The sequence below is a fragment of the Lissotriton helveticus genome (genome assembly GCF_964261635.1).
Source record: "Lissotriton helveticus chromosome 1_1 unlocalized genomic scaffold, aLisHel1.1 SUPER_1_unloc_5, whole genome shotgun sequence".
Classification (NCBI taxonomy): domain Eukaryota; kingdom Metazoa; phylum Chordata; class Amphibia; order Caudata; family Salamandridae; genus Lissotriton; species Lissotriton helveticus.
The window spans coordinates 3,024,053-3,041,746 of NW_027611692.1; the positions used below are offsets into that span (position 1 = coordinate 3,024,053).

Sequence of the window (17,694 nt, forward strand, 5' to 3'; positions counted from 1 at the left end):
ATCGTAAACGTTTACGCCTTGATCCTCCCAAACAGTACCTTCGTTTATGATCCTGTGCTACTCCACCATTTTTTCCCAACTTATTTTAATTGAATATATATATAAAACAATAATTCAGAAGACATTAGTCAGTACAGCCATATGGCAGCATGAAGAGTCTCAGAAGAAACAGTAGTGGAAGCGTATCGCAAAGTAGTAGCCCGAGTTTACAACTGTACAGCAGGTGATGTATAACAAATGGAGGTACCACATCTGCACACTACTCTTCAAGCGCTGTTTGGTATGATCCCAGCTTAATTGACGTTTTAATGTTATAGACCTGTTCAAGATAAAAGTTATTGGTGACAGTGTTTCTTCCAATTATATAATAAAAAAGAAAAACTAAACCAATTTCTACACCCACCCCCCTCCCACCCCGTAGACTCAGCATCAATTCCAAGCAGTTAGTCGACCCATCCTAGTGCAACCTAATCATGGAAATCTAATCTTTCACACCGTAACAGCAACCATCATTGTACTATCTTAGGAATTAATTGTTTCATAGATATATTGCTTTATTTTTGTCAGTGCATCTTTGTTGAGAGAGGATGGTGGTTACTGTAAACAAAAAAACAAAGCCTGCAAGAGACCGATATCTTAATATTTTAGGAGACAGTTGTGCTCTTACACCAGAATCTCAAAACCTAATTAGAACCTACAATTCAGTCTTGTTCGAGGATATACAACCTTATTAAGTATAAGGAATAAGCCACAGGCACAGGAAAATTAAAATTAAGCTGTTCCTTCAATTGTCGCTTTGACACATGACCTATGCCGCATTGTCACTGATCTGGGGTATAAAACTCAATGGTATTTACCTCTGTTTACTTTGCTATCTAGCACGTTATGGATTTGAAAAACTGCAAATAAATTATTTAAAAGAATAAATAAGCTGCCCAGTTTAATTGGAAAACTGACCAATATGCTCAGATATATTCATTGAAATACAGATATATTCATTGAAATAAAGGCTTTCATTTCCAGATGTCACCTTTCTGTAAATACACTTTAGTCCTTTACATCAGTGTTTGGAAGATGCTCATCTAAAGTGAAGCTATAAATACTTTTTTACAGCAGCAGCCAAGTGTGAGGCCCTGTACTTGAACTGTCTGACTGTTAAAAACATTCACGTCTGTGACATCTGAAATCCCAGGTCTTTACAGGCACCAATGCTTGTTTGTGTGAAATGTATTCACTCTTGGAGCCTGGAGGCGGTGGTTCTGTCAGCGGCCACCAGAGGGCGGTCCTCACCTGCTGATGAAACCCAATGAGCTGCACTTCGTATGAAAAGGAGAAGGGTTTCCTCTTCCGGGTCAGCGGTGGCAGAGACAGCACCAGCAGCAAGTGCTGACATCACTTCATACCTGTGCTCTCTGTCCAGCCTGTTGCAGAGGAGGAAGAAGCCCTGTCTGTCTGTGCAGCGACCTTCATCTTCAGACCCTCAGAGACCCCCCCAGACCCCAGATTGCTGCCCCCCCCCATCCCCAGGAGGAGGAGAGAGCCTGGACAGGTTTCTGCTCAGGTAGGAGAGCTGCCAACTCACTTGGCTGCAATTTATGAATCCATGGATCAGATCCCCCCCCCCTGGCATTCAGGAGAGCTGCTGAGGCTGAGTGGGGAGCGGAGGAGGTGAAGCCTGTCCAGGGGTGGAGAGGAGGAGGTGAAGCCTGTCCAGGGGTGCAGAGGAGGAGGGGCCTGTCCAAGGGTGCGGAGGAGGGGAGGCCTGTCCAGGGGTGCAGAGGGGGTGATGCCTGTCCAGGGGAGTGCAGAGGAGGTGAGGCTGTCCAGGGGGATACAGAGGAGGTAAGGCCTGTCCACGGGTGCTGAGGAGGAGGGGCCTGTCCAAGGGTGCGGAGGAGTTGAGGCCTGTCCAGGGGGGCAGAGGAGGTGAGGCCAGTCCAGGGGAGTGCAGAGGAGGTGAGGCTGTCCAGGGGGATACAGAGGAGGTAAGGCCTGTCCACGGGTGCAGAGGAGGTGAGGCCTGTCCAGGGGTGCAGAGGACGAGAGGCTTGTTCAGGGGGTCAGAGGAGGTGAGGCCTGTCCAGGGGTGCAGAGGACGAGAGGCTTGTTCAGGGTGCAGAGGAGGAGAGGCCTGTCCAGGGGTGCAGAGGAGGTGAGGCCTGTCCAGGGATGCAGAGGAAGAGAGGCCTGTCCAGGGGTGCAGAGGAGGTGAGGCCTGTCCAGGGGAGTGAAGAGGAGGTGAGGCCTGTCCAGGGGTGCAGAGGAGAAGAGGCCTGTCCTGGGGTGCAGAGGAGGAGAGGCCTGTCCAGGGGTGCAGAGGAGGAGAGGCCTGTCCAGGGGGGCAGAGGAGGTGAGGCCAGTCCAGGGGAGTGCAGAGGAGGTGAGGCTGTCCAGGGGTGTAGAGGAGGTAAGGCCTGTCCACGGGTGCAGAGGAGGTGAGGCCTGTCCAGGGGTGCAGAGGAGGCGAGGCCTGTCCAAGGGATCAGAGGAGGTGAGGCCTGTCCAGGGGTGCAGAGGAGGAGAGGCCTGTCCAGGGTGCAGAGGAGGTGAGGCCTGTCCAGAGTGCAGAGGAAGTGAGGCCTGTCCAGGGGTGCAGAGGACGAGAGGCTTGTTCAGGGGGTCAGAGGAGGTGAGGCCTGTCCAGGGTGCAGAAGAGGTGAGGCCTGTTCAGGGGTGCAGAGGAGGAGAGGCCTGTCCAGGGGTGCAGAGGAGGTGAGGCCTGTCCAGGGATGCAGAGGAAGAGAGGCCTGTCCAGGGGTGCAGAGGAGGTGAGGCCTGTCCAGGGGTGCAGAGGAAGACAGGACTGTCCAGGGGTGCAGATGAGGTGAGGCCTGTCCAGGGGTGCAAGGGGGGAGAGGCCTGTCCAGGGGGACATAAAGGAGGTGTGGCCTGTCCAGGGGTGAAGAGGAGTAAAGGTCTGTTCAGGGGGTCAGCGGAGGAGGAGAGGCCTGTCCAGAGGTGCAGAGGAGGAGAGACCTGTCCAGGGGTGCAGAGGAGGTGAGGCCTGTCCAGGGGAGTGCAGAGGAGGCGAGGCCTGCCATGGGGTGCAGAGGAGGTGAGGCCTGTCCAGGGGTGCAGAGGAGGTGAGGCCTGTCCAGGGTGCAGAGCAGGTGAGGCCTGTCCAGGGGTGCAGAGGAGGAGAGACCTGTCCAGGGGTGCAGAGGATGTGAGGCCTGTCCAGGGGTGCAGAGGAGGTGAGGCCTGTTCAGGGGTACAGAGGAGGTGAGGCCTCTCAAGGGGTGCAGAAGAGGTGAGGCCTGTCAAGGGGTGCAGAAGAGGCGAGGCCTGTCCAGGGGTGCAGAGGAGGTGAGGCCTGTCCAGGGGTGCAGAGGAGGTGAGGCCTGTCCAGGGGTGCAGAGGAAGAGAGTCCTGTCCAGGGGTGCAGATGAGGGGTGAGGCCTGTCCAGGGGTGCAGGGGAGGAGAGGCCTATCCTGGGGACATAGAGGAGGTGAGGCCTGTCCAGGGGTTCAGAGGAGGAAAGGTCTGTTCAGGGGTGCAGAGGAGGTGAGGCCTGTCCAGGGGAGTGCAGAGGAGGTGAGGCCTGTCCAGGGGAGTGCAGAGGAGGTGAGGCCTGTCCAGGGGTGCAGAGGAGGAAAGGACTGTCCTGGGGTGCAGAGGAGGAGAGGCCTGTCCAGGGCAGTGCAGAGGAGGTGAGGCCTGTCCAGGGGTACAGAGGAGGAGAGGCCTGTCCACGGGTGCAGAGGAGGTGAGGCCTGTCCAGGGGTGCAGAGGAGGCGAGGCCTGTCCAGGGGGTCAGAGGAGGTGAGGCCTGTACAGGGGTGCAGAGGAGACGAGGCCTGTCCAGGGTGCAGAGGAGGTGAGGCCTGTCCAGAGTGCAGAGGAGGTGAGGCCTGTCCAGGGGTGCAGAGGACTAGAGGCCTGTTCAGGGGGTCAGAGGAGTTGAGGCCTGTCCAGGGGTGCAGAGGAGGCGAGGCCTGTCCAGGGTGCAGAGGAGGTGAGGCCTGTCCAGGGGTGCAGAAGAGGTGAGGCCTGTCCAGGTGTGCAGAGGAAGAGAGGCCTGTCCAGGGGTGCAGATGAGGTGAGGCCTGTCCAGGGGTGCAGGGGAGGAGAGACCTGTCCAGGAGGACATAGAGGAGGTGAGGCCTGTCCAGGGGTGAAGAGGAGTAAAGGTCTGTTCAGGGGGTCAGCAGAGGAGGAGAGGCCTGTCCAGAGGTGCAGAGGAGGAGAGACCTGTCCAGGGGTGCAGAGGAGGTGAGGCCTGTCCAGGGGTGCAGAGGACTAGAGGCTTGTTCAGGGGGTCAGAGGAGGTGAGGCCTGTCCAGGGGTGCAGAGGAGGTGAGGCCTGTCAAGGGGTTCAGAGGAGGCGAGGCCTGTCCAGGGGTGTAGAGGAGGCGAGGCCTGTCCAGAGTGCAGAGGAGGTGAGGCCTGTCCAGGGGTGCAGAGGATGAGAGGCTTGTAAGGGGGACAGGGGAGGTGAGGCCTGTCCAGGGGTCCAGAGGAGGCGAGGCCTGTCCAGAGTGCAGAGGGGGTGAGGCCTGTCCAGGGGTGCAGAGGAGGTGAGGCCTGTCCAGGGGTGCAGAGGAAGAGAGGCCTGTCCAGGGTTGCAGACGAGGTGAGGCCTGTCCAGGGGTGCAGGGGAGGAGAGGCCTGTCCAGGGGACATAGAGGAGGTGAGGCCTGTCCAGGGGTTCAGAGGAGGAAAGTTCTGTTCAGGGGGTCAGCGCAGGTGAGGCCTGTCCAGGGGTGCAGAGGAGGAGAGGCTTGTCCAGGGGTGCAGAGGAGGTGAGGCCTGTCCAGGGGAGTGCAGAGGAGGTGAGGCATGTCCAGGGGAGTGCAGAGGAGGTGAGGCCTGTCCAGGGGTGCAGAGGAGGAGAGGACTGTCCTGGGGTGCAGAGGAGGAGAGGCCTGTCCAGGGGAGTGCAGAGGAGGTGAGGCCTGTCCAGGGGTTTAGAGGAGGTTAGGCCTGTCCACGGGTGCAGAGGAGGTGAGGCCTGTCCAGGGGTGCAGAGGAGGCGAGGCCTGTCCAGGGGGTCAGAGGAGGTGAGGCCTGTCCAGGGGTGCAGAGGAGACGAGGCCTTTCCAGGGTGCAGAGGAGGTGAGGCCTGTCCAGAGTGCAGAGGAGGGGAGGCCTGTCCAGGGGTGCAGCGGACTAGAGGCTTGTTCAGGGGGTCAGAGGAGCTGAGGCCTGTCCAGGGGTGCAGAGGAGGCGAGGCCTGTCCAGGGTGCAGAGGAGGTGAGGCCTGTCCAGGGGTGCAGAGGAGGAGAAGCCTGTCCAGGGGTGCAGAGGAGGTGAGGCCTGTCCAGGGGTGCAGAGGAAGAGAGTTCTGTCCAGGGGTGCAGAGGAAAAGAGGCCAGTCCAGGGGTGCAGAGGAGGTGAGGCCTGTCCAGGGGTGCAGAGGAAGAGAGGCCTGTCCAGGGGTGCAGATGAGGTGAGGCCTGTCCAGGGGTGCAGGGGAGGAGAGGCCTGTCCAGGGGGACATAGAGGAGGTGAGGCCTGTCCAGGGGTGAAGAGGAGTAAAGGTCTGTTCAGGGGGTCAGCGGAGGAGGAGAGGCCTGTCCAGAGGTGCAGAGGAGGAGAGACCAGTCCAGGGGTGCAGAGGAGGTGAGGCCTGTCCAGGGGTGCAGAGGAGGTGAGTCCTGTCAAGGGGTGCAGAGGAGGCGAGGCCTGTCCAGGGGTGTAGAGGAGGCGAGGCCTGTCCAGAGTGCAGAGGAGGTGAGGCCTGTCCAGGGGTGCAGAGGATGAGAGGCTTGTAAGGGGGACAGGGGAGGTGAGGCCTGTCCAGGGGTCCAGAGGAGGCGAGGCCTGTCCAGAGTGCAGAGGAGGTGAGGCCTGTCCAGGGGTGCAGAGGAGGTGAGGCCTGTCCAGGGGTGCAGAGGAAGAGAGGCCTGTCCAGGGGCGCAGACGAGGTGAGGCCTGTCCAGGGGTACAGGGGAGGAGAGGCCTGTCCAGGGGACAGAGAGGAGGTGAGGCCTGTCCAGGGGTTCAGAGAAGGAAATGTCTGTTCAGGGGGTCAGCGCAGGTGAGGCCTGTCCAGGGGTGCAGAGGGGGAGAGGCTTGTCCAGGGGTGCAGAGGAGGTGAGGCCTGTCCAGGGGAGTGCAGAGGAGGTGAGGACTGTCCTGGGGTGCAGAGGAGGAGAGGCCTGTCCAGGGGAGTGCAGAGGAGGTGAGGCCTGTCCAGGGGTGTAGAGGAGGTGAGGCCTGTCCACAGGTGCGGAGGAGGTGAGGCCTGTCCAGGGGTGCAGAGGAGGCGAGGCCTGTCCAGGGGGTCAGAGGAGGTGAGGCCTGTCCAGGGGTGCAGAGGAGACGAGGCCTGTCCAGGGTGCAGAGGAGGTGAGGCCTGTCCAGAGTGCAGAGGAGGTGAGGCCTGTCCAGGGGTGCAGAGGACTAGAGGCTTGTTCAGGGGGTCAGAGGAGGTGAGGCCTGTCCAGGGGTGCAGAGGAGGCGAGGCCTGTCCAGGGTGCAGAGGAGGTGAGGCCTGTCCAGGGGTGCAGAGGAGGAGAGGCCTGTCCAGGGGTGCAGAGGAGGTGAGGCCTGTCCAGGGGTGCAGAGGAAGAGAGGCCTGCCCAGGGGTGCAGAGGAAGAGAGGCCTGTCCAGGGTTGCAGAGGAGGTGAGGCCTGTCCAGGTGTGCAGAGGAAGAGAGGCCTGTCCAGGGGTGCAGATGAGGGGAGGCCTGTCCAGGGGTGCAGGGGAGGAGAGGCCTGTCCAGGGGGACATAGAGGAGGTGAGGCCTGTCCAGGGGTGAAGAGGAGTAAAGGTCTGTTCAGGGGGTCAGCGGAGGAGGAGAGTCCTGTCCAGAGGTGCAGAGGAGGAGAGACCTGTCCAGGGGTGCAGAGGAGGTGAGGCCTGTCCAGGGGTGCAGAGGACTAGAGGCTTGTTCAGGGGGTCAGAGGAGGTGAGGCCTGTCCAGGGGTGCAGAGGAGGCGAGGCCTGTCCAGGGTGCAGAGGAGGTGAGGCCTGTCCAGGGGTACAGAGGAGGAGAGGCCTGTCCAGGGCTGCAGAGGAGGTGAGGCCTGTCCAGTGGTGCAGAGGAAGAGAGGCCTGTCCAGGGGTGCAGAGGAAGAGAGGCCTGTCCAGGGGTGCAGAGGAGGTGAGGCCTGTCCAGGTGTGGAGAGGAAGAGAGGCCTGTCCGGGGGTGCAGATGAGGTGAGGCCTGTCCAGGGGTGCAGGGGAGGAGAGGCCTGTCCAGGGGACATAGAGGAGGTGAGGCCTGTCCAGGGGTGAAGAGGAGTAAAGGTCTGTTCAGGGGGTCAGCGGAGGAGGTGAGGCCTGTCCAGAGGTGCAGAGGAGGAGAGGCCTGTCCAGGGGGCAGAGTAGGTGAGGCCTGTCCAGGGGTGCAGAGGAGGTGAGGCCTGTCCAGGGGTGCAGAGGAGGTGAGGCCTGTCCAGGGGTACAGAGGAGGTGAGGCCTGTCAAGGGTACAGAGGAGGTGAGGCCTGTCCAGGGGTGCAGAGAAGGCAAGGCCTGTCCAGAGTGCAGAGGAGGTGAGGCCTGCCCAGGTGGTGCAGAGGATGAGAGGCTTGTTAGGGAAACAGGGGAGGTGAGGCCTGTCCAGGGGTGCAGAGGAGGCGAGGCCTGTCCAGAGTGCAGAGGAGGTGAGGCCTGTCCAGGGGTGCAGAGGAAGAGAGGTCTGTCCAGGGGTGCAGAGGAGGTGAGGCCTGTCCAGGGGTGCAGAGGAAGGGAGGTCTGTCCAGGGGTGAAGATGAGGTGAGGCCTGTCCAGGGGTGCAGGGGAGGAGAGGTCTGTCCAGGGGGACATAGAGGAGGTGAGGCCTGTCCAGGGGTTCATGGGGGGAAAGGTCTGTTCAGGGGGTCAGCGCAGGTGAGGCCTGTCCAGGGGTGCAGAGGAGGTGAGGCCTGTGTCCAGGGGTGCAGAGGGGGAGAGGCCTGTCTAGGGGTGCAGATGAGGTGATGCCTGTCCAGGAGTGCAGAGGAGGTGAGGACTGTTCATGGGTCCAGAAGAGATAAGGCCTGTCCAGGTGGGCAGATGAGGTAAGGCATGTCCAGGGGTGCTGAGGAGGTGTGGCCTGTCCAGGGGTGCAGAGGAGGTGAGGCCTGTCCAGGGGTGCAGAGGAGGTGAGGTGTCCAGGGGTGCAGAGGGGGAGAGGCCTGTCCAGGGGTGCAGATGAGGTGAGGCCTGTCCTGTGTTTGGGTGGTTCATAGAAGGTGGGGCCTGTCCTGGAGGGATGCAGTGGAGATGAGACCTGTTCGTCCAGGCGGGGTGGTCGAGAGCTGAGTTTAAGTTTATTAATTGTTGTCCCAAGAGATTTGTGGAAGAGTGTAAGTTGTTTGTAAACTGGCCAAATGAAAAGCCACAGAGTGAAGCGCCTCAAAATATTTTATTATATATTACAAGAGATTATTGCTGATTTACAGACAATATTGCAAAGTCGAAGACCGGGGGAAAGAGGACGCATCATTTAGCGTTGCATCCAGAGGTTAGTGCACATATCCAGCAAAATGTGAGGGGCTGCAGACCAACATTCTGGATGAGACTTTGTTGTAACCAAAGTACTCTAGTTACAATTTTATTACTAAGCAGAACAAGATCAAAATAAAAATAATGACGGCTCAGACAAAATGTTTCCAAACGGGTGACGAAAGTGGTTCTCACGGATTGTATTCTCGTTTTGATTCTGGGTTTGTTGCTGGTGTGAATTTGGATATGCACGGCGTTGGTGTGCAGAATAATGATGTTCAGTATGTGCAAGGAGGAAATGTTGTTCCTCTGGGTCAGGGCTGGACTGGGAACCCAAACCAGGCCTGACAATTTTGACGGACCAGCTCCCTGCCTCTTTTGTTGCTGGGGGGGGTGATAAAGCAGCATCACAGCAAAACCAGCCCCCAGTGACCAGCACTGAACAATCGGTCCCCACTGTTCCAGCCTCCTGGGGAAACACCGGAAGCCCGTTACGGCCAGTGCGGCCCCGCTTAGGGTATAGGTTTTACTAACAGTGGCAATTTAAATACCTCAAACACTAATAGTGTGCAGAATAAGACACGGTCCTTACGATGTTTGCAGGAACCTGGGAAACTGGAACATGAATCAGATGGCACCGAATGGGATGTCTCAGTCAATGGTCCCAGCCCAACTGGCCTCTGTGCCGAGCATGCAGAATCAAAGGCAGATATATTGGAACATGCCTTCAGTCCCGATGGCCCCACAGCCCAGTGCAGAATAGAACGCCAAAATCTCAACAAATTCAGAATTTCAACAAATTCCATTAGTGATTAATAAGGATTTTCCACATTTTGCATCTACACTAGGAGTTTTTACTGGACTGAATCAGACACAATGACAGTGCCTGAGACGGGAGAAGGGTTGCATGCTTGGGGCAGTCCTAGCGGTCACCCTTTTGTAGAAGAAGAAAATGGGAATCCAGCATCTCTTTTAATTTTATTCAATAAATGTGCCTCCCATTCCACAGTCAGACTGACGGCAGCTCCCAACCCACCCCTCTTGGGAAAGGAGTCCAAGTTGTAGGCATTTCTACTAAACAACTAATAAGCTGTCAGCAAATGTTCCCCTACAAATTGGGTCAATGATGAATGGCCACAAACTTAAACTGTGATTAAGATCCAGTTATTATGTTAGCGAATCACCTTGTAAAATTACTCGTGGCTTTTTGGGGAAGAGTCACAATTAATTATTCATTTTGTAGGTGTGGTTTATTACATTACATTTTGTTGTGCCATGTTTTCATGACTATTCATTGATTGCTGTCAATTTTACCTCATCATGAGCCATGTCAATAATGTGTTCTCTGAGTCTAAAAACGTATAAAATGTACTTGTTTGGGATATTTGCTGGAATTGTTTTATTTTACACTTTTCCTAAAGGCAGACTACATGTCATTCCTCTTACTGATTTTGTACTTAAGAACTTTTCCTTGATTTCTAACTAAGCAGGTCCTATGTCAGTTTGCTATTTGATATTATAAAAAAAGTTTTCTTATTTCTTAGCACACATTTATTGTGGTGGTCTGTCTATTGACTTTACAGCTAAAGTTGTTTCTGATTCTGGCTTTTGATATACTTTAGAGGTTACCAATATGTGATCCTCCTGCAAATATTATGATAATTATTTCTCTGACTGAGTAACCATGCTTTTGCCTTCAGTAATTATTTGAAACCTTTAATATAACTTTGTAGCTTGTTGTAGCTCCAAAGGCAAGGGCCTTTACCAAGGGAGCGGTCCTTTAATGGGCAGTATTGCCTGCTATAGCTGACTATAATTCCGTTACACTGTTTGCCCTATGAGGGCAGATGGTGTTAATTAATAAAACAAAGGAGTCCCAAAGACCTTGGGGGTAGAAACACCTCAGGTACTCAGAAACCTTTGTTTAACAGCTGTTGCTGTAAATGTTCAAAGGTTAACAGCCGCATGCGGGACCACGGTGGTTAATTGTTGAACATTCACAGCAATAGCTGTTAAAGGAGGCGGAAGTCAGCCCCTGGTTCTCCCTGGGCTCGGCTAAACTGCTTTTCATTATTCACGTGAGCCGGGGAGATGCAGGAGATGAGCAGAACCCCCCTCCTTCCGAGATGCCAGTGACACTGCAAGCTACGGGAGGAGGAAGGGGGAGGCTCCTGTGTGACCTGCTGCAGGCTCTATCTTCTGCCTTCTCCTGCCCAATCCAAATATTTTGGAGAGGCAGAGGCTGTGTATTAGGACATTGTAATGTTGAGAGCAGTGGGCCTATATCAGGTTGTATAGGCTGCTGCTGCTCCGTTGTCTTCAATGGATCTTAACATTTCAATGTTCTAAGCTTTGTCTTCTGAAAGTTCAATTCCGAATTCCGTCTTATGGGGCTCACTAGACACTGACCCTCCGCATCATCCCTTCAGATAATTTATAAATACAAAGCGCCAACACATTGATGCCTTGTTGCTTCCATTGCTCAGCATTCGAACTCTGCATCAGCTTGAGCATGAATTGCAGTTCCTCCGAGAGCATGGTTTGTATAAATCTAAGAGTCTGGTTGACTGATTTATGAACGGGGCAGAATTATGTACAAGGACATTAACATACCTTTGCAAACCAGATTGTTTTGATTTGCAAGTTTCACTGGCTGTAAATGGAAAGATGGGGGTTATGAAGACGTGGACCGGGTTGTTAGGGTTTGTTCTCTGAGACTGTGGGTGCACTCTATATTCACAGAGACATTTTCCAGCAAAGGATCATGGCTCTTGAACCCAAAACGTATTTATTCATTAACCATAGTTGCTTCACAATGGCCTCCAGAGAACAAGACATTCTTTGTTTTGGAAGTTCAGGACGGTTATTTGTAAATGTGATGAAGTGTGATTGTCGTCTGACGCAAAACCATTTCTTTACTTCCTTTCAAGGTATTCTGGGATGACCAGGCAGTGCAGCGTGGCTGCCACCCTCGGAAGAACAAAATAAAGTATAACTGTCAGGTAAGGATTCCTATTACTCTTAAGTTTCCTTTTCCCCTGTTTCTTCTTTCTCTATTCCCTTTCTTGATCTGTTGTTTCTCTTCAACTTCAACATTTGACTCCCTCTGTGCACTATTCTTGTTGTTAATAAACTTCTGATAATCACCTGATGGATCCACATTCCTCCTGGAACATGCTTGGGTGTAGTGCAGGTCCAGTTCCTTTTTAGGTCAGTTTTGCCCAGCAGTTCCTTAACAATTGTCACATTTGTCTCCTCCTCTACACCACGTTATACTATCCTCCCTCTGTCCGGCATCTTTTCTCTCTGGATCTGACTTCCATCTCTTTACGTCCTCCCATCCTGCCCTTTTCTGTCTTGTCTACTATAAGCAAAAGACACAGTACATATGTGTGGACACACATGCACACAAGGCTTGCTTTAGGGTGGTCAGCCGGTGTTGCTGACCTTGGGGGCACTTTGTTTAGAAGTAACTTATGGGTTCACAAGCATCTGCTGCAGAGTTTCCTGTGATGGACTCCTGTAGTGGAAGTGGAAGATAGCCTTTTTTCTCTTTCCTCTGTTTTGTGTTTTTCTTTTCTTGACCCTTTTTGGTTTCCTTTACTGTTGTGCTGTTTTTTGTCTTTTTCAGGTGTTGCTGTGCCCGGGTTCTGTCAAAGGAGCGTAATGAGTTCTGGGCCACAAAGTAAGTCCTTATCATCCGCACAATTTGAAATAGAGAATTCCACTGAGCTAACTGGACACAGTCTCAGTCTACAGTAGCATTTAAAGCACTGAGTGCAACAAGGCCAATTCCTTCCTTCAATAAAATGTCCCTTCCTAGATCACTGGAAAAAGGAATAGATGAACAGTCTAGGTGGGCAGGGGAGTAAATAACAGCTGAGTATTCATTAAAAGTATTGCAAATATCACATTATGATGCCAGCCTTTGACACAGAAATTGTAAATTGATAGTGTTGGCTGCTTCTGAGAATCTGTGTCACAATATATGTGTTTCTTTCTTAAATATTATTTATGTTTGCTCTCACATCCATGAGTTCCAGTGATCTGAAGCTCCCGATCTACACAGTGTCCCAGAGCTGTTAAACCACTATCAGAAATGCTACTCAACTGATTTCCTAGCTTGTTTTTGTCAATACTTTATTTGTGCAAAGTATAAGGTCATAAATATTTTTTCTTTTTGTTCATTTACAATATATGACTCCATTTCTACAGGTGACTGAAGCATGAACAGAAAAAAGAAGGTTTACATTTTGTGAAACACAACTAAAAGGATTATTTCAAGGAATGTTATAACATTCTCGAGCTCTTGAGAAGAAACACATTCTATGTACCAGGAATGGTGAGGATGTTGGAGTGGAAGAACCTGGTGAATGTGAAAGTTGTCAAATCCCTAAAGTAAAAGGACCATAAATGTTTACCAGGTCCCAGTAACTGAGATTGAGGAGAACATTGGCCACAATTGATCCCCACACAGTGCACTTGAGAAAACTCAGTGTTGCAAATTCTGTTTGATGGTTTATGAGAAATACTTTGGAGACCCAAACCCTCCCCAACAGATCAGCATCCGTAGACGTGTTGTGATGTGATGAACTGTCAAAAATACTAATATCCTTAGTTTACAAGTGCAAGCATTTGTCTCTGTCTCCTGGAGATGAGAGGAGAGAAAAGATTATTTTAAAAAAAGTCATTGTAAATACTCTTTCTCAGATGTCGTTACAGCAAAGAGGCTGGATTATCATTTCCAATATAGGAAGATTTTCCCCCACCAACTCTGTCTCTTGGGTTGATCCGAGTGGTTTCAAAGTGTCTTGTACCTTCAAAGTGGATCATGTACCTGTCTTAGCCACTGAGCAAAAAAGCATATACTGGCACAGAGAGTATAAAAGGGGCCAGTGTTACACTATTGATAATTCATAAACCACCCTGGCATGCCCTAATCATCTGTCATTACTTGTATGAACAAACATACATACCAGGCAAACACTAAAGCCCAAAGACCTTATCAGTGCTATTAAAACTCCTAAATCAAATGTGATAAACTAGAATCACTAAATGAGACTAATTAAACAAGAGAAAATTTACCCGGGCATAACTTGGAGAAAATGAATCCATGTGAGACCTCTTAATCAATACAAGGGGCTCCTCAGTGAAAGTTAATAAGACAAGTTAGATCGGTGCCTTTAAAGGTAGGAAGTTAATGCTGAGTTGTAACATAAACAAGTACACAATCCAAAATCATATTCAGTCTTAAGATGGCATGTATCCAGGAACAAACCCAACTTGGAGAAACAAACAACTCGAATAAGAGCAATGACTGTGAGAACAGCTTTAGTCATCAATCCCACCTCACTAAACAGGAGAAAACTAGCTCTGGACGAAAATCCTATCAGTGTCCAGAATGCCAGAAAAGCTTCAGCCACAAATCTAGTGTCGCTATACACGCAAGAACCCACACAGGACAAAAACCATATCAGTGCTCCACGTGCCAAAAAAGCTTCAGTTTTAGTGGTAGTCTGATTAAACATCAGAGAACTCACACCGGACAAAAACCTTATCAGTGCTCTGAATGCTGTAAAAGATTCAGTAGCAAACACAATCTCACTTTACATGAAAGAACCCACACTGGACAAAAACCTTATCAGTGCTCTGAATGCTGTAAAAGCTTCAGTAGCAAATCCATTCTAACTGTACATGAAAGAACCCACACTGGGCATAAACCGTATCAGTGCTCTGAATGCTGTAAAAGCTTCAGTCAGAAAAGCAGCCTTACTGTACATGAAAGAACCCACACTGGGCATAAACCGTATCAGTGCTCTGAATGCTGTAAAAGCTTCAATCAGAAAGGTCACCTTACTAAACATGAAAGGACCCACACTGGGCATAAACCGTATCAGTGTTCTGAATGCCAAAAAGGTTTCTATTCCAAATTCGGTTTAACTCAACATCAGAGAATCCATACTGGGCTCAAACCGTATCAGTGCTCTGAATGCCAAAAACGTTTCTATCAGAAATCGGGTTTAACTGTACATCAGAGAATCCATACTGGGCTCAAACCGTATCAGGGTTCTGAATGTCAGAAAAGCTTCAGTCATAAAATAATTCTCACTCACCATGAAAGAACTCATACTTGGCAAAAACCTTATCAGTGCTCTCAATGCCGGAAAGGATTCAGTCAGAAATCCAACCTTACTAAGCATGAAAGAACCCACACTGGGCTCAAACTGTATCAGTGCTCCGAATGCCAAAAAAGCTTCAGATTGAAAGAATGTCTCACTAGACATGAGAAAACCCACACTGGACAAAAACTATATCGGTGCTCTGAATGCCGGAAAGGATTCAGTTGGAAATCCAACCTTACTGTGCATGAAGGAACCCACACGGGGCTCAAACCGTATCAGTGCTCTGAATGCCAAAAAAGCTTCAGATTGAAAGAAAGTCTCACTAGACATGAGAGAACCCACACTGGACAAAAACCGTATCGGTGCTCTGAATGCTGGAAAGGATTCAGTTGCAAATCCAACCTTACTGTGCATGAAAGAACTCACACTGGACAAAAACCTTATCAGTGCTCTGAATGCTCGAAAAGCTTCAGTCGGAAATCCAGCCTTACTGTACATGAAATAACCCACACTGGGCATAAACCGTATCAGTGCTCTGAATGCCAGAAAAGCTTCAGTCATAAAGCAACTCTCACTACACATGAGAGAACTCACACTGGGGAATAACCATCTTAGTTCTCTGAATGCTGGAAACGTTTCAGCCGGAAATCTGGTCTCACTCAACCTGCGAGAACTTACCTGGAAAAAACCTCGTCATTGTTCTAAATTCCTGGGAAGCGTCTGCTGGAGATTCAGGTTGATTCAACAATAGAGAACCCACAACGTGAAAGAAAATGACCCGTGCTCTCAATGTGACAAAAACTTCAGTTGTAAATGTAACCTTTCCACATAGGAGAGACAATGTGGGAGAATAAAAGGTGCTCACTGTCAACCCTGAGGAGGAGCTTTCAGCATCGCAAAACATTTACATGAAGCAGCCACAAAGACATCAATCCATTGATTGTCCAACAAACCGTCTACTGAGAAAAGTACACAGTGTGGGATGGAAATGCTTGAATTAACCTCATTCTATTGTAACTATTTGTGGCCTCATTCCATTCAGAGTGTGTTGTTCACTGCGTGTTTATAAGCAATGACTGACCCACAAAGTCCATTGGATCCTCAACTTTGAGGCCACGCCCCCAAGGGTCTGGAATGCATGTAACCTCAAACTGTTTCCAGCCTTAATGAGCCTCACCAGGGGGCTGCAGCAGGAGTCCCTTTGTCGTAGGTCTCTATGGGACCAACATCTGTTCATGTCTGTACCATATAGGGATTATTATTGAGAAAAACTAAAGGTGATGGATGGACTGGTATTTAATCTCTGCAACATCCCGCCACATCATTCTCTAGTCTTTGTGTAACTACAAACAAGGTCAGCCATATGCAAACCCTTCTTGGCTCCACCCTAAATACTCCTAATGACTTCTGTTCCAATGGGACATGGCCTCGTATTACAAAGATCCACACAAGTGGCCTCTTTCCATCTTCTTTTTGTTTCAAATGGATCCTGCTATCCCCTTAACCATGCCTCAGGCCTGCCACGTTCCATGCTTTGGCTCTTATCATCAACCTTGAACCATCTCCATAACTTGTAAGCTCCGAAGACTTTGCAGCTGTTGTAACTGCTTGAAGTTTCCCACATTTTGATGACCGTGGATTCAGGTTCAACTTGATGACCCAACTCTACTCTGTGGGAATTTTGCACTTCAAGCCACTTTTGTGCAGCTCGTCACCTTCTGAGACTGGTTCAGCCAAAAACCTTGCATCAAATTCCAGTGTTAATCATCACCAGAGACTAAACTTATCTTTGTCCTCTCGAGCATAGCTACCAAAGTCAGCTACAATTTTGTAGGTGACTTCCTGATTGATTCAGTGGAACTGCTTGTTTTTTATTCATTTACCTTTTTGTTTGGTTTTGACAGTTGTTTTTGCTAATTAATAATGCTTAAATCACAGCCCACCTTTAGATTTTGCTTCTGAATAATTATTAAATATTCTTTTTGATCTAAACTAGGTTTGAATCTTTAAGTTCCTTGTCTATTTTTAATAAACTGTATTGAAATGTGTGACTTCCACTGTTTTGCTTTACCTTCGAGCGCCCCTTAGGCCATACTGCTCAAGCCACGTTACCAAAAGCGAGCTAAGAACACTTGAGTAGAAGACACATTTACATTTGCTGACCAAAGTGTGGGAAAAGCAAAGCAGGCTGACTCCAGAAAGCACACTACCTAGCTGGAAAGAATACTCTCTTAGGTGGCATGTGCACCAACTGTAGATGCAAAAATCAAGGATTATGAGGGAAGCTGTTGGTATCTATGCCCCCCAGAATTTGAGTCTGCCACCTTCTCTCAAACAGTTGAAAGAGCTAAAGATGCACCCGTCAGAGATTCATTTCTCAGCAACTAAGACTGCTCGCTCCTGCATACAATTCCCACACTGTTACGTGAATCACAATCCCTGGGCAATGTACAAACTTTTACATAAACAAGTTGTGTTGTGCTTTGTGAACAGGATTTCACCCCCCTGTGTATGCAAATGAGTTTCTGTGATCAGACACCCCAGGCCCCCATTTCCTCTACTGCGGATGATAATGTGAGAACGGTAACGAGATAACAAACAAGGGCTGTATTGAGAAATAATCATCTTCAAGTCACACAGTAGTTTGTAGTTCTTTATTAGTCTTTTCCGACTCATCCTGGACATCCCTCGTCGCAGCCACATCTCTGCCCATCTGAAATATCTGCACTGGCTCCCCGTCAGCAAGAGGATCACGTTCAGACTCCTCACCCACGCACACAAGGCTCTCCACGACATGGGCCCGAAATACCTCAACAGCCGCCTCACATTCTACACACCCACCCACCAGCTCCGATCCGCCAGCCTCGCCTCCGTCCCATGAATTCGCAAATCCACCGCCGGAGGAAGATCCTTCTCCTACCTGGCGGCCAAGACATGGAACTCCCTCCCCACCCACCTACGGCTGACCCAGGACCATCTCTCCTTCAGGAAACAACTCAAGACCTGGCTGTTCGAGCAGTAGCGGATCCCCCCCCCCAGCACCTTGAGATCCTAGCGGGTGAGTAGCGCGCTTTACAAATTTCTTTGATTGATTGATTTTAAATGTACATCCACCCATCCAGGTAGAGTATAGTTTGCGAAGCGCAATTCTCTCGTGGCCCGCTCCCCAGATTAAGTCCATAAAAACAGAAACAT

At 50.7% G+C, this 17,694-nt stretch overlaps 2 protein-coding genes and 1 long non-coding RNA gene across 3 annotated transcripts in view; 2 read left to right on the plus strand and 1 right to left on the minus strand.

Annotated features, from left to right (window-relative positions):
• Positions 1-17,694, plus strand: part of LOC144806148 (uncharacterized) — a 1,180,470-nt gene that overhangs the window by 595,190 nt on the left and 567,586 nt on the right. The window lies entirely within an intron of this gene.
• Positions 1-17,694, minus strand: part of LOC144806145 (uncharacterized) — a 196,750-nt gene that overhangs the window by 73,878 nt on the left and 105,178 nt on the right. The gene's annotated exons all lie outside the window — the stretch shown is intronic.
• Positions 1,456-16,491, plus strand: LOC144806143 (uncharacterized). Its single transcript, XM_078672576.1, has 4 exons — positions 1,456-1,561; positions 11,308-11,379; positions 12,009-12,062; positions 12,593-16,491. Exon 4 carries the CDS (start codon positions 13,633-13,635, stop codon positions 15,103-15,105), a length of 1,473 nt encoding a protein of 490 aa, XP_078528702.1. The 5' UTR covers positions 1,456-1,561; positions 11,308-11,379; positions 12,009-12,062; positions 12,593-13,632; the 3' UTR covers positions 15,106-16,491.

Coding starts and splice junctions, on each gene's coding strand:
- LOC144806143 (XM_078672576.1), top strand. CDS start 13,633: ATGGCATGTATCCAGGAACAAACCCAACTTGGAGAAACAAACAACTCG.